Source organism: Sapajus apella, unplaced genomic scaffold (assembly GCF_009761245.1).
Source record: "Sapajus apella isolate SASKATOON/1434 unplaced genomic scaffold, GSC_monkey_1.0 scaffold74, whole genome shotgun sequence".
Classification (NCBI taxonomy): Eukaryota; Metazoa; Chordata; class Mammalia; order Primates; family Cebidae; genus Sapajus; species Sapajus apella.
The window spans coordinates 202,180-216,271 of NW_022437014.1; the positions used below are offsets into that span (position 1 = coordinate 202,180).

The following is a 14,092-nucleotide window of genomic DNA, read 5'->3' on the forward strand; positions in this document are numbered from 1 at the left end:
AGCCCATCATTGCTGCGTGAGGCCAGCCAGCCCAGCTGGAGAAGGCGACAGGCTGTGGAGGGAGCCAAAGGACCACTTGGCCAGCTCGTCAGGCCCTGAGCCAAGCCATTGTATAAGCCCCAAAGTATTGGAAAGAAGGAAAAAAAAAAAAACCTGGGACATGTTTTCAGTCTTGCTCAGGAGCCCAGAACATGCTCACAACTCCAGGGATCTGCTCTTTTCTGCAAATGGAAAATATGATCCATGAGAACAAACTTCACCGCTGGAGTGTGTGCCTGTGTTGCCCTGTCCTGTAACTTAGAGGGCCAGGACTTACACCACCCGTGACTGCCTTCCAGAGTCCCCTGTACCCCTCTGAGCAGCTGGCTCACTTTAATAGTTAAAAGACAGGACAGTGGCCTCAGAATCAAAGTACAGAATGTGCATTTATTGACATCTGCCCTGGGCTACACTGGCAAGAACAAAAGCAAATGCAAAGGGAAACGTACAAATGCAATTAGCAACCTGGTGTCACTGTGAAAACCAGAAGATGTTCTTTCCAGTCTTGGTAGAGAAACTATGATTACCCTATATGTAACAGGTTAACTGTGAATGTGCACTAGAATTCCAAATTTAACAAAGAAATAAATAAGTTATTTACATTTCAAGTAAAAAGTATTGCATTTTATTTATTTCACTGCCATTCATATGTATGAACTATGATCAAGGCTTGCTTACGTCCTGTGGAGCAAGGCCAAGAAATATGCTTCATATTGGCTATTTGATCTTCAGCATCAGATTATCACCATGGCAGAGGTGGGCAAAGCCATGCAAAAAGAAGAGGAAGTACATTTGCATTAACAGCATTCAATGAAGAACAGTTGAAGCTGCAGAGTTTTACCAGTGGCCAGTTTCTTGTGTTTCTTTTAAAGAGCAGTTTCACAAAGGGGCTTTATTGTGCCGTTTTGGGGGCCGCATGCCAATCAGTATCATGGGACAAAGACAGTAAGTAAAGGCATGAAGAAACAAGCAAATTGCACCAAAACAGATGTGCTTAAATTAACCAAGTGTCAGTTCGTGTGTCAGTCTCACAACGGCTGTCACATGAGATGAGGGGAGAAGAGGGTGAAGTACCACAAAACTTAGTTGCTCAGGGGCTGTCGAGCAGCTCCAGGAAATCTCAGAGAGGCCACCGCTGCACGCTCGCGTGGGCCACCCCTGCTCGCCCGCTGCTGCCTCCTTGAGGGCACTCTTCCCTGGACAGTGCCTGCAGCAGCGGGCCGGGCTGGGGTGCTTTGGAGGTACTGGAAGGCACTCTGGCGGCCTACCTGCCTCTCTACACAGTTGAAGGTGAGGGCCACTCCCACATTGCTCTTCATGATTCTGGAGGAGCCATCAGATGTGCCATCAAAGCACCGTCCAAGCGCGATCTCCTTGGCCGTGCGAGGGTCCTGGTCAGTGACAGTGTAGATGCCATAGTTGTGGCCCAGCGGGTCCAGGGGTGCCAGCATGGTGTACTCGCTGGTGTTATTGTTGACTGCAAGTGGCAGGTGGTTGACCAGGTACTCATGCAGCATGGGGTTCACGCTGGCCCGCTGGCAGCTGCCCTGGGGGATGACCTTCACCAGGGTGCGGTCCACACGGTCCTGGTCATAGAGCATCCCACTGCACTTGAATTCCAGACAGGCAGCTGAGACGTTGGGCTGGTCCCTGTCCCGAGTGCTCCTCACATCTCGGATTCCATACAGCCTCCCCACTGTCCGCCGATGAGTGCCCCCCATGTTGCGGGATCGCACATTCACTTCCAGGGACCCTACAATCTTCACCTTGATATAGCAGGCCCTGAATTCCATCGGCTTTGGCCACCATGCCAGGTAGTCTTCAGTCCAGCTCATCGGGTCATCTTCATTGAAGGGGACTGTGTTGTAGTCATACCGATCGCCCTCAATCTGGTAGAACCGGAAGTGGGCTGCACTGGGCGGTGCCTCTTCACATGCCCGGAGGTTCTCAAAGGCATAGATAGGCCCGTTGCTCTCCTCAGCTGAGTTGGGCCTTGGCTTGGCCATGCTAATCTGGAAGGCTGTCTTTTTAACCTGTGGATCCTCATGGTCCGTCCGACGGTACTTGAGCTTGTTGAGATAGGGCTGAGGTACGCCAATTGCATTTGGGTTGAATTTAGGAGAAGACTCCACTGCTTGTAGTTCCTCCCCTGCCAGGCTTGCCAGGACATAGGCAGAGTAGGCATCAGGGGACTGGTCATCACAGAAGGCAGGCACACAGGCCCCATTGGGGCCCGTGATCACACTGTCAAAGCGGCCCCAGGCCCTCGGGTTGGATGAGAAGCCAGCTCTAGGCTCTAGGTTGATCACGGAGATCACAACCCCCTGGATCTGCTCACTGGGCAAGAACCTCTCACTCCGGTAGGCCCTCACCTTAACAAAGCACCTCCTGCTTTCAGGAACATCCAGGTTAAAGAGCCTCCTCTCGCGGATCTCCATGTTGCCCACCAGGAAGCGTCTCTCTTCCCTTTTGTTCCTCCTTTGATTTTCAAATTTGAAGTCATCTTCCTCCTCCCACAGCCCTGTGTCTGGATTGAGTGACCAGAGTTTCACTGTAGATATGTGCTCTGGCATCTTGACCTGGGTCGAGTCGAGGTGGACCTTCACTTTGCCAGCATTAAGTGACTCTGAGGTGATCTCATCTCTGAAGTCCACAGAGAACATGCCATATGTCCGAAGGGGGAAAGTGTCTCCCTCATCATTAACGAAGTTCAGGTCACTCTGGGCAGCTGTGGCTGTGGAAATATTCCGGGGATCCAGGAAGGTCACACTGGCCTTCACTTTTCCTGTGTAGGGCTCCCCATTCTGCCTGTAGAAACTCTTGGAGGGAATCTCCAGTTCAGCCATGGGGTCTTCACCAACCATCTCCCCCAGGGGGATGATGTTGGTCTCCGTGGCTTCCAAAGTGATGGGCTCTTTTCGACGAAGCATCTTGATTTCATGGAACACTGCGCTCCCCTTCTTGTTGAAAGGTAGCACTTTGGTGGTGTTGACAAACTTCTGCAGCCTGTCCACAAATGTGAGCACCAGCCTCTCAGTGTCCTGGGGGACATGGAGGGTGAAAGTGCCCTTGTAGCCAGTCATGCCCACACGGCTGTTCCCCAGGTACACGTGGCCAAAGCGCATGGGCTCCCCATTGTCAGCAGCACTGACGCGGCCCCGTACGATGCTCCGAGTTTCTGTGCATCGCTGGCAGCTGCACTCCTTGGCCACCTTGGTGGGTAGCGTGTAGCCGCTGCACTGGATCTCTCTCTCCTCTGTTTTGGAGATGCCACAGCAGTTATGCACAGCATCACGGCACCTGATCCCATTATCCTGCTTCCCTGCACAGGTCTTGACAGGGCAGCGTCCCACATCATAGTAGAAGGAGTTGGTGGCATTCTGAAAGCAATCGTGGGGCAGCTGGATAAGGTAGCTCTCAGGAACTGGGTTGCAAGGAGTCTCGTCAGGTGCTGCAGAGGGAAATGGTGTGGAAATTAAGATGTAAGTTTACATCCTACACAAAGAGTACCTCAACCTCACATCTCTACAGTGTTCTATGGTTTTCAAAGGACTTGTATATCCATGACCCTCATCCTCACAGAACTCTCTGAGGGAGATGGAGCAGCTATTACTGATCCCATTTTATATATGGTGAAACACAGTTTGATGGGGCCACTACAGCGGCAGTTTGTCTCAGTGGAGGGGTCTTGAAAATGTACGAAGGTGTTTTGGGTTATCACCAAAATTGGAGATGATACTGACATATTGTGGGTAGAGGCCATTGATGTTCTTTTTTGTTTTGTTTTGTTTTTGAGACAGAGTTTCACTCTTGTTACCCAGGCTGGAGTGCAATGGCACGATCTCGGCCCACCGCAACCTGTGCGTCCTGGGTTCAGGCAATTCTCCTGCCTCAGCCTCCTGAGTCGCTGGGATTACAGGCACGCGCCACCATGCCCAGCTAAGTTTTGTATTCTTAGTAGAGACGGGGTTTCACCATGTTGACCAGGATGGTCTCGATCTCTTGACCTCGTGATCCACCCGCCTCGGCCTCCCAACGTGCTGGGATTATAGGTGTGAGCCACTGCGCCCGGCCAGCCATTGATGTTCTATGTCCTGCAATGCCTGGTTACTGTTCTGCATAAAGAATCTTTCTGTGTTCTGAATGACTTTCACACATCCCACCAGACATTCATTTAGGTAGAAAAACCTGTTTAAAATGATCAGAGCTTTGGCCGGATGCATTGGCTCACACTTGTAATCCCAACACTTTGGGAGGCCAAGGTGGGTAGATTGCTTGAGCCCAGGAGTTGGAGACCAGCCTGGGCAACATGATGAAACCCTGTCTCTACAAAAATACAAAACTCAGCTGGGCGTGGTGGCACATGCCTATAGTCCGAGCTACTCGGGAGGCTGAGGTGAGAGGATTGCTTGAGCCTGGGAGGTCAATGCTACAGTGAGCTGAGGTTGTGCCACTGCACTCCAGCCTGGGCAACAGAGCAAGACCCCGTCTAAAAAAAATGAAAAGACCAGAGCTTACTATCCTTTACATGGCTTTAACCACATACTGAATTTTTCAAGAATGCAACTACCATATAAATTGAGCTAAGATTGTACTTTGTTTAGCTCAGAACAATACCAAGAATTGTTACTCATCTCAGGAAAATCACGTTTCTACACCGCCATTACCTAAGCACTGCGAATGCTGGAACGACACCTCTGTACCCGTTAGCATCTGCAGCGGTCATGTTCATGGTGGATTTAAATGCAAGCGGCTAACTTCTTGGTTTGTCTTCTCGTGTCAATGTGCCAAAGCATTTACATGTGGGATTACACACGATTTTATATTAAAAATTTATCCTTTGTTTTGTATTTAGGACCATGCACAAATACATTTGGAAATTATATGTAGTTATCTATAAATTTAACTTCATAATAACAAGGCAATATTAAAAATTACTATAACAAGCAGGGAGCCTTGGTGTGGTGGGTTGGGACCACCGCTGAGGGTTCCACTTCTCTGCCGATGTCCAGAGTACCCTGTGTCTTGCCTGTCCTGAAGTCTCTTGCTCAACTTTTTAAGAGTCTGAAGTAGTCCAGGATCCTTCCAATACATTCTGTCCTCCTTTGCCTTGTTTTGTTTTGTTTAGGCCAATTACTAAACTATCTTCCTTCCTACCCATTTTCCAAAGACGGGCTCCCGATTGGTCTTGGACCTCGAATCTCTCCCACTCCAGCTCTTTTCTTGAAGACAGCTTTAGCTCACCCTTTCTTGTAAAGCCCCCTCAGGTCCCACTTCTATATGTTTACCCATGCTGGCCCCTCAGTCTGGAACACCCTCACCTCCACATACACAATCTCTGCCCGTTCTTTAAGACCAGGGAGTCTAACCTTGGTTGCAAATTGGAATCACATGGGGAGGTTTTAAACTATGCATGCCCAGGCCACACCTCAGACCAATTAAGTCAGACTCTCTGGAGGTAAGACTGAGGCATCGATATTTTTAAAAACCCAATCAGGTCATAGAAATGGGCAGCCCAAACTGAGAACCATTATTTAAGCCCCCGCTGGAAGGCCGCTCCCTCAAGCAGCCGTCTGTGGTCACTCCCACCTGGGAGGTATCTGCCATCTGTTACAGTCTATAGCCCCTTATCTCCTGTTTTAGCTGCATTTTTCTTTTTCTTTCTTTCTTTTTTTGTTTTGTTTTGTTTATTTGTTTTTGAGATGGAGTCTTGCTCGGTTACCCAGGCTGGAGTGCAGTGGCATGATCTCGGCTCACTGCAACCTCTGCCTCCCAGGTTCAAGCAGTTCTCCCGCCTCAGCCTCCTGAGTAGCTCGGATTACTGGTGCCCACCACCACGCCTGGATAATTTTTGTATTTTTAGTAGAGATGGGGTTTCACCATGTTGCCCAGGCTGGCCTCAAATGACCTCAGGCGATCCATCTGCCTTGGCCTCCCAAAGTGCTGAGATTATAGGCATGAGCCACTGTGCCCAGCTAGCCTGAGCTTTTACTGTGTAGTTATGTGCACTGGGGCGCTCAGCCATCCCTGTTGCAGACCCAGGGTCCCCAGGGACCCAGACAGGCTTACCTATGACAATCAGCTGGGCAATCTTGGACTTCATGGCCCCAGCATCACTCTGGGCCTTGCAAAAGTACTCCCCAGCCTGGTCCTGCTTCAGGTTCCTCAGCACCAGCTTGCTCTCATGCTTGTAGAGGGAAGGATCCAGCAATGTGTCATTATGATACCTGCAAGGGATGGAGAGGAGGAACCTGAATGGCAGTGGGAGGGCAGGTGTCTCTGGAAAAGTTCCAGGAGCAGGCAGCCAAGGAGACACATGGTAAATGGGCTCCCCTTTGACTTGGCTCATCCAAGAGCACTGATTGGCTTGGGAGACAAGGAACTTGGTTCTAAGTCCCAGTCCTACCATGTACCTGGCTGGGACAACCACTCTCCCCATCCCACCTGTCTGTGCTTCGGCTTTCTGGTCTATAAAATGGCAGCAATGGCCAGGTGCGGTGGCTCACACCTGTCATCCCAGCACTTTGGGAGGCTAAGGTGAGTGGATCACCTGAGGTCAGGAGCTCAAGGCCAGCCTGGCCCATATGGCGAAGCCCCATCTCTACTAAAAATAAAAAAAAAAAAAAGGTAATTAGCTGGGCGTGGGGGCACGCGCCTGTAATCCCAGGTACTCTGGAGGCTGAGGCCGGAGAATCACTTGAACCCAGGAGGTGGAGGCTGCAGTGAGCCGAGATCACACCATTGCACTCCAGCCTGGACAACAAGGGTGAAACTCCATCTCAGAAAAAAAAAATAATAATAAAATGGCAGCAATGACTTCTAGCTGACTTCACAGGATTGTTGGGTGTGTCAGACAAGAGAGAAGCTATAAAATGTCTGTGAAGGATAAAGGACTCAACAGCCATAAGGGATTCTGCCCTTGTTTGCTTTTATTGGGAAAAGCAGGACTTGGGAACGTTGTTCTGTGTCCTGATGATACATAAGTCCAAACCCCAAGACCAGAGATGCTCTAGGGGACCCCAGCTTTTTTTTTTGAGACAAGATCTCACACGGTCACCCAGGCTAGAGTGCAGTGGCATGATCACAGCTCACTGCAAGCTCTGCCTCCTGAACTCGAGTGATTCTCCTACCTCATTCTCCCAAGTAGCTTGGACTAGCAGCCTGCACACCTGGCTGATTTTTAAAGCTTTTATAGAGACAAGGCTTTGCTATGTTGCCCAGGCTGGTCTCGAGCTCCTGGACTCAAGCAATCCACTTGACACAGCCTCCCAGTGTGCTGGGATGACAGGTGTGAGCCACTGTGCCCTGCCACAGGGTTCCCAGCTTTGAGGGCACAATGAGAGAGTTTGCTGGTTGTTTGGCTCCCACCCCACTAGCTCCCACTTGTAAGTTCCAACATCCAGGCTCTGTACCAGTGCCTCACTTGTAACTTTATTCTATTGGTTATTGTTCTTATTAATAAGTCCAGACCCAATGCAAGAAAGCTCTGGTTTCCAAGAGAACTGGGCAAGGAAGCTGGCAGAATACGCACCAAAAATACTTGTCTGGACCGGGCTTCCCGGTGGCCTTACAGCACAGGGATACGCTCTGCCCAGCTCTCCGTGCTTTTGTCTCGGGGTTCATCACCAGGTACGGGGTCTCTGGGACAGAAGATGAGAAACACATTTTGAGTGTGTGTGTGTGTGTGTGTGTTCTCAGGATCTTTGGTGGTGTGAAAATTGTGTGGCTCCACCCTCACCTCCAGCCCATATCCATTGGTCCTAAGGGAACTGGTTCAGAGTGGAGTCTACCCCTCCACACCCCCCATCCTGGGACCTGCTCCATGGCCGGTCAAGCAGCATCTGGGTGGGTCAGTGGAGAAACAAGGGGACCTCATGTCGGCCAGGATTCCTAAGCACTACCATTAGGACAGAACTGGCTGTTTTGAATGGTGCAATATTCACTTTCTGCTGCCCCTGGCAGAATTTCCTGGTTTCCTGCACCATTTCTGAACTTCCCAAGCCTCTCTCTGTGACCTCCAAATCTCACAGTGTACTGTATTGACTGTTAGACAAGGTGGCCAGGGAAGACCTCATACATTTGAGGGAGCAAGCCATGCCAATATCTACAGGAAGAGCATTCTAAACAGAATACTTGCAGCAAGTGCAAAGGCCCTGAGGCAGGAGTGTGCCTACGTGTTTGAGGAACAGATAGGAGCCCACTGAAGTTGGAGTAGAGTGATTTGGTGTCTAGGGCCGTGTGGGCCATGGTAAGGATTCAGGGTTTTACTCTGAGTGAGCTGGGAACCCAGCTTTTAGCACCGTGATCCCTCTATTTAAAAATCTGGACCTTCTCACCAGCCCTACCCCAGAGAATTTAGTTACCTGCTCTCACGAACTCTGCATTGATGGTAGCTGCCTGCAGGCTGGTCTTGGGCACTGTGAGGACAATAGGGGCAAACTTGACCTTTGTGATCTTCAGGATGCTTTTGCCATCAGGGCACAAGCCAGGGATTCGGAATCTCCCATGACTGTCTGTCTGGGTCAGCAGCTTAGGTGTCTTGGTCAGCAGGTAGACAGCGGCTCCTGAGGCTGGGGCACCCCCGGGAAGGGAGACAACCCCATGAAGCACGAAGTCCTCACACATGCAGGCATCACAGTCTGCATTCACCTGGCCCATTGGGCAGGTCAGGTCACAGTCTGCGGGACAAGGGGCCACATCAGCAGGGATTCTGTGGATTCTGGCATTGCTTCGGTCAACATCACAGCCTGTATACTCACACGTCACTTCCTCTCCTCCTTGGCCTTTACTGCCTTTCCTTATCAGCCTGCACGACTAACTCCTACTCATCCTTTAAAGCTTATCCCAGGGCCAGGCACGGTGGCTCACACCTAGCACTTTGGGAGGCCGAGGCGGGTGGATCACCTGAGGTTAGGAGTTCGAGACCAGCCTGGCCAGCATGGTGAAATGCCGTCTCTACTAAAAATACAAAAATTAGCTGGGTGTGGTGACATGCACAAGTAATCCCAGCTACTACGGAGGCTGAGGCAGGAGAATCATTTGAACCCAGGAGATGGAATCTGCAGTAAGCCGAGATTGTGCCACTCCAGCCTGGGCAACGGACTGAGACTCTGACTCAAGGAAAAAAAAAACTTTGCTCAGAACACTTCCTCTAGGAAGCTTTCCCGGATTCCCCCAGGCTATGATGATTGACCCTGTCCTGTGTTCCTATATTATCCTGTATATTCCTCATTAGGGCACATAGTAGGTCCTCAGTTAATACTCGGTGAGTAAGTAAATGAAGGAATCCACCAGTCTCAGACTGACCATCTAACTTCTCATTCTTCAACCTCACCCGCCATACGCTGCCTAGTGCCAGGAGGGAGGGTGGTACCTTTACAGTCCCGGCCCGTGCAGTGCTGACCCTCTTCAGTGGCCTCACTGCACAGTGACATCGTCTCTGCCAAGCAGGTGCGTGTGCGGGTCTGGACCCCAGTGTGACCACAGGCAGCTGAGCACTTGCTCCAGGGAGACCATGGGCTCCAGATGTGCTCTGTGTCCCGGCGCAGGGACCCTGCAAAGTGGGATCAGCAGACAGTCTGACTTCCCTCTTGAGGGGACTCTGTCGGGAAATCTGACCCTGAAGCTGTTTCTTTGGTAAAGACAAGGTCTCCATTTATGTCATAGACGTCACTGATGTTTATATTTACTGCAATGATTTTTCCAACAGATAGAAGTCAAAAGTCTTGAGGAAGTGATGTCTCTAATTTGCACAGAGGCACCCTATGGGCTAGCAGTGGCCCTGAGCGGGGCTTGTTGGCCGAGCACTGGGACTTTGACATGCTATCCTAGGATGTGCAGGGATAGTACTATCTTTCTTCTTCACTAGTGTGGAAATAGGCACGTGCTCTTATGGAAGGACTCCCTGGGAAGTCAGGCCCCCCTGGGAAGTCAGGGCCTAGACCCTGCAATGACTTGGACAAGAAGCCCCTTTCTGCCCACCTTCCTCACCTCTGGCCTGGGGCCTGTGTACAAGAATGGAGTCTTCACACCTTGCCCAGATCAGCCTGAGCTCCCACCCCAGATGACCACCACTGGTGCCTGGGCCTGGGGGATCTTGTGGAGCCCCAGGAGGAGGATCCCCATCCAAGAAGCGAGCAGATCTGTTCCCCCATCATCTGTCCTCCCACTATCCATGGTGGGAGGGGGTATAAATGCATGAACTGCTAACACAGACATGGTTCAAACCCCAGCTCTGCTCTGTCAGCTATGGAATCGCGAGGAGTTACCAGCTTCTCTGAACCTCGTGTAACTTGTCAAGGTGGAGATCCCTCAGAGATGAGTTGTAAAGGTTGAGTAATATGAATAACTAGCACAGTATCTGGTACCTAGGAACAAGAATAGAATCTAACGCTCGGTGAGCGCTTACCTGAGTTAAGCCTCTGCATTCATATCACTTAATCTCATTAAAAACCCCTATGAAGACTCACTATTACCCATGTGTTACATAGGAGAAACCTGAGGCTAAGAGAACTTCAGAAAATTTGTCTAGGGGACACATCGCGTGGCAGGCTCATGATTCAAACCCAAGCATCCCCACCTCAGAGCCTGTGGTCCTCACCATGGTGTCACTCAAACACAATAAAAAAGGCTGAACAGAGAGTACCTCTAAACACAGGACAGTACTGGGAAGGTTCTGGCACTAATGACACCACTTGGTTATTATTAGAGAGTGTGGGAAGCAGAAAAGTTCCTTTTTAAAGTTTCCTTTCTTGTTAAATCATAAGTGAGCTAATAACTTTGTGAAGCCCTATCCTATGTAGCTGTTAGACACGCCATGCTTACAGGCACGTAGTACATTCTATGTCCTTGTACTGTAACCAAAATATCTTGCTGGACGTGCTCACAGGCATGTACCAGCTCTCCATGGCATTTACCTGTTTAGAAAAGTTTTAAGTTGTTAGCCAATGAGGTTTTAGTTTAGATTGTGAGGTCTGGCTCCAGCCAATGGAGATCAGACACAGCAGTAAGGACAACCCCAAATGTGTAAGGGATCAATTTTGTGTGTGTTCCTTTGTTCATTGTCCTCGTGTGGCACAATCACTAGTGAGAGTACCCTTCCTGCAGTTCAGGAAGTAAAAATTATGTTGCTGAAAGATCCTTTGTCTCAGTGCTAATTTTTCTTTGCGGCACTGAGCATCTACTTCCAACAGAGAGTCCAAGCATGTGCATGTGTGTGAAGTTGACAGTCCTGGTGGCCAGAGGCAGGTTCTCCGTCTCCCTGAGTACAGACTAGTGGGAAGTAGCGGGTAGGGTGGGAGGCATTCTGGCTTACCTGGTGGGCAGAGGAAGCGTACGGTGTAATTAGAGCAGTTCCGGCCGGGCCGCTGCTCCCTGTTGAGGCACCAGAAGCCCTCACGAGGACTACCATGGACCACCTGGCCAGTGCTGCCCGCAGGTGTCCAGTCAGTGGTCCGGGCCTCCAGCTGCAGGGGACGGGCACATACACGGTCCCCATAGTAGAAGCGAATGGCGTCCAGTCGCTCATAGTCGCCCTGCCCTCCTGGATAGTCGACGTTGAACCACGTTGTCCACTCACCAGGGCCTGAGAGACACAGCCAGGTTGGGGGGGAGCTCCAGCTCTCCTTCCCTCCCACCCACCCCAGCTGGTCTCAGGCCCCGACACATTTGTCTCTCCAGGCTCTCTCCAGCCCCCTCGACACCTGCCACTGCTGAGGCGTCCTTTCAAGCTCTCATCAGCCTGGTCGGACCACGCCGGTCACTTTCTGCCTGATCTTGCCACATCAAGGCTCCTCCTCTACGTCGTTCATACCCGTCCCTGACCCTGCAATCAGGGTGGGCTTTCTCCATGTGCCTTGGGCCACATCACCCCCAGCTTTGAGATCCTGTTAGGCATTCAGGGTGCTGAGGAGCTGCCGCAGCCGTCTCTCCACACTCCGCTCCCCACTCCCTTCCCACCAGCCTGTGCTCTGGCCCCAGCAAGCTCCACAGCATTCCTGAAACAGCAGGCACATTCCTGATTCGGAGCTGTCTTATACACCAAGTTCCTCTGCCTGGACAGAGATGGAGGCCAAATGCCTTAAAAAGTGGGTTTCCATGGAACCCTGCCATCATGCCCTGGCTTCAGAGATCTACTTAGCAAGCTCGGTAAAGACTCCCCCCCTCCAGCCCCTCCCTGGTCTAGCCACAACTCACTCTCCAGGGTGTTGGCAGGCTTGGCAGAGATGAGGGGGTTCCTCGTCCCAGGCTGGAGTCTTCTTACTGACTGGGTGAGCATCGTCTGTCTCCCTGAGGGCCAGAAAGAGAAGCTAAGTGAGAGGCCAGGGCTGGGAGTTACAGGTCTCCTCAAGGTGCAGGGAAACAGTGTGAGGCCGTAGATGGAGCATGAGCCCCAGGCATGGGTTCAAACCCCACTGTGCTTCTTAGTGCCATGCAATCTCAGAAAAGCTTTATTCCTCTGAGCCTGTTTCTCCATAAAATAGGAATGCATTAACCATTGCTGCTTCCTAGGGTCCTGGTGCCTTATTCAGGTGATAATGAATGTAAAGAGACGGGCATGTAGTACATACTCGATGAATGGTAGCTCCCTGCTCACTCTTGTTCTAGAAACTGATCATCAGATGCTACTGAGCAGCCAGTGGTCTGGGACTCCTGCTTTGGTGTCTGCACCTAACCTTCTTGGCAGAATGGAGCTTTGTTTTCCTCATCCGTAAAATGGAGATATTAATTCCCACCTAGCAGGGTGACTCAGTTGGCATGAGGATTCCATGAGCTAGAACGTAAACCTCTCTTTGACAGCGTGGGCTCCTGAGCCCCTGCCGCTTTCTAGCTGTATGACCTTGGGCAAGTTCCTTAACCCATCTGACCCCAGGTTCTCTCATCATAAAATAAGGGGAATAATAGTCCCTGCCTTAGAGGATTGTGGGGATTAAAGAAGCTCATTCACAAAATCCACTTAGAACGCCCAGCACAGAATGCATGCTGAGTAAGCGCTGGCAGCTCCTTTTAGCTCAATGCCTGGCACAGTAGATGTCCATTTACTTCCCTTGGGAGTCCACTCCCATGAAAGACTCAGATGGCCTCGCTGGGGCAGTGGTCCTCAATTTTCTACACGACGCTGGCAGGGACTGCCTGAGGATGGGTTAGGGTCCTCAGGCAGCAGGCAGTTCCAGCTGTACCCCACCTGAGGCTGGGTTGGGGTCTCCAGAATGGGAAGAGGATGCCTATCAAAAGCTTTGATAGGCAATTAACGCTCTCTCCAGGAGCCAAATCAGAATTCTCCATGCTGCGTAATTGAGGTGATGGGCGCTCTTTTAATCAACCTAATCTGATTTCCCCGCAGTTGGATGTTAATCATCTTCACAAGCAGCAGCTGTCAGGGTGGAAAGAGCAAGGCAGGAGGTGGGTACGCACAGGGGTTGGCTCCAGGCTGAGACAGCCTTTGTTCCTGCAGTTGTGGCCACAAATCCTGCAAGGCACACAGCTTCAAAAGAGGGTTTTTGACCCTCCTTCCCTCCCTTCCTTCCTTCCTCCCTCCCTCTCTCTTTTTCTCTTTCTCTCTTTCTTTCTTTCCCTGAGTATGTGGTTAGAAATCAGGAAAGGAAGGGGAAGAGGCAGGAGACAGTGTGCAGGGGAGGGCTGGGAGCTCTGATGCTTAGATGGCTTGGGAAGTCTTCCATTCCACCAGACAAATTCTTTCTACAGTTCCTTCCGGGGCTCAGTATCACCAGAGGATGCAGTCAGAGGGCAAGGAGACCGGAAGGGGTTCCGGTGTGTCTGCGAAATTTGGCTGCAGGGTCTAAATGAAATTGAGCTTTGGGCCAAAATAATTTTCATAAAACTAAAAACAGGCCGGACGTGGTAGCTCACGCCTGTAATCTCAGCACTTTGGGAGATCAAGGTGGGTGGATCATGAGGTCAAGAGATGGAGATCAGGCCGGGCGCGGTGGCTCATGCCTGTAATCCCAGCACTTTGGGAGGCCGAGGCGGGTGGATCACGAGGTCAAGAGATTGAGACCATCCTGGTCAACATGGTGAAACCCCGTCTCTACTA

The 14,092-nt window shown here is 50.9% G+C and overlaps 1 protein-coding gene across 1 annotated transcript in view; it reads right to left on the reverse strand.

Moving 5' to 3' along the window:
• Positions 1 to 406: 406 nt before the first annotated feature.
• CILP (cartilage intermediate layer protein) overlaps positions 407 to 14,092 on the reverse strand; it is a 17,166-nt gene continuing 3,480 nt past the window's right edge. The window contains exons 3-9 of the mRNA XM_032250980.1: positions 12,235 to 12,327; positions 11,354 to 11,623; positions 9,413 to 9,592; positions 8,403 to 8,717; positions 7,571 to 7,679; positions 6,109 to 6,266; positions 407 to 3,490 (exon numbers count right to left, since the gene is read on the reverse strand). Coding sequence (XP_032106871.1) covers positions 1,122 to 3,490; positions 6,109 to 6,266; positions 7,571 to 7,679; positions 8,403 to 8,717; positions 9,413 to 9,592; positions 11,354 to 11,623; positions 12,235 to 12,327 — 3,494 coding nt within the window. The 3' untranslated portion in view covers positions 407 to 1,121. The remainder of the gene's footprint in view (positions 3,491 to 6,108; positions 6,267 to 7,570; positions 7,680 to 8,402; positions 8,718 to 9,412; positions 9,593 to 11,353; positions 11,624 to 12,234; positions 12,328 to 14,092) is intronic.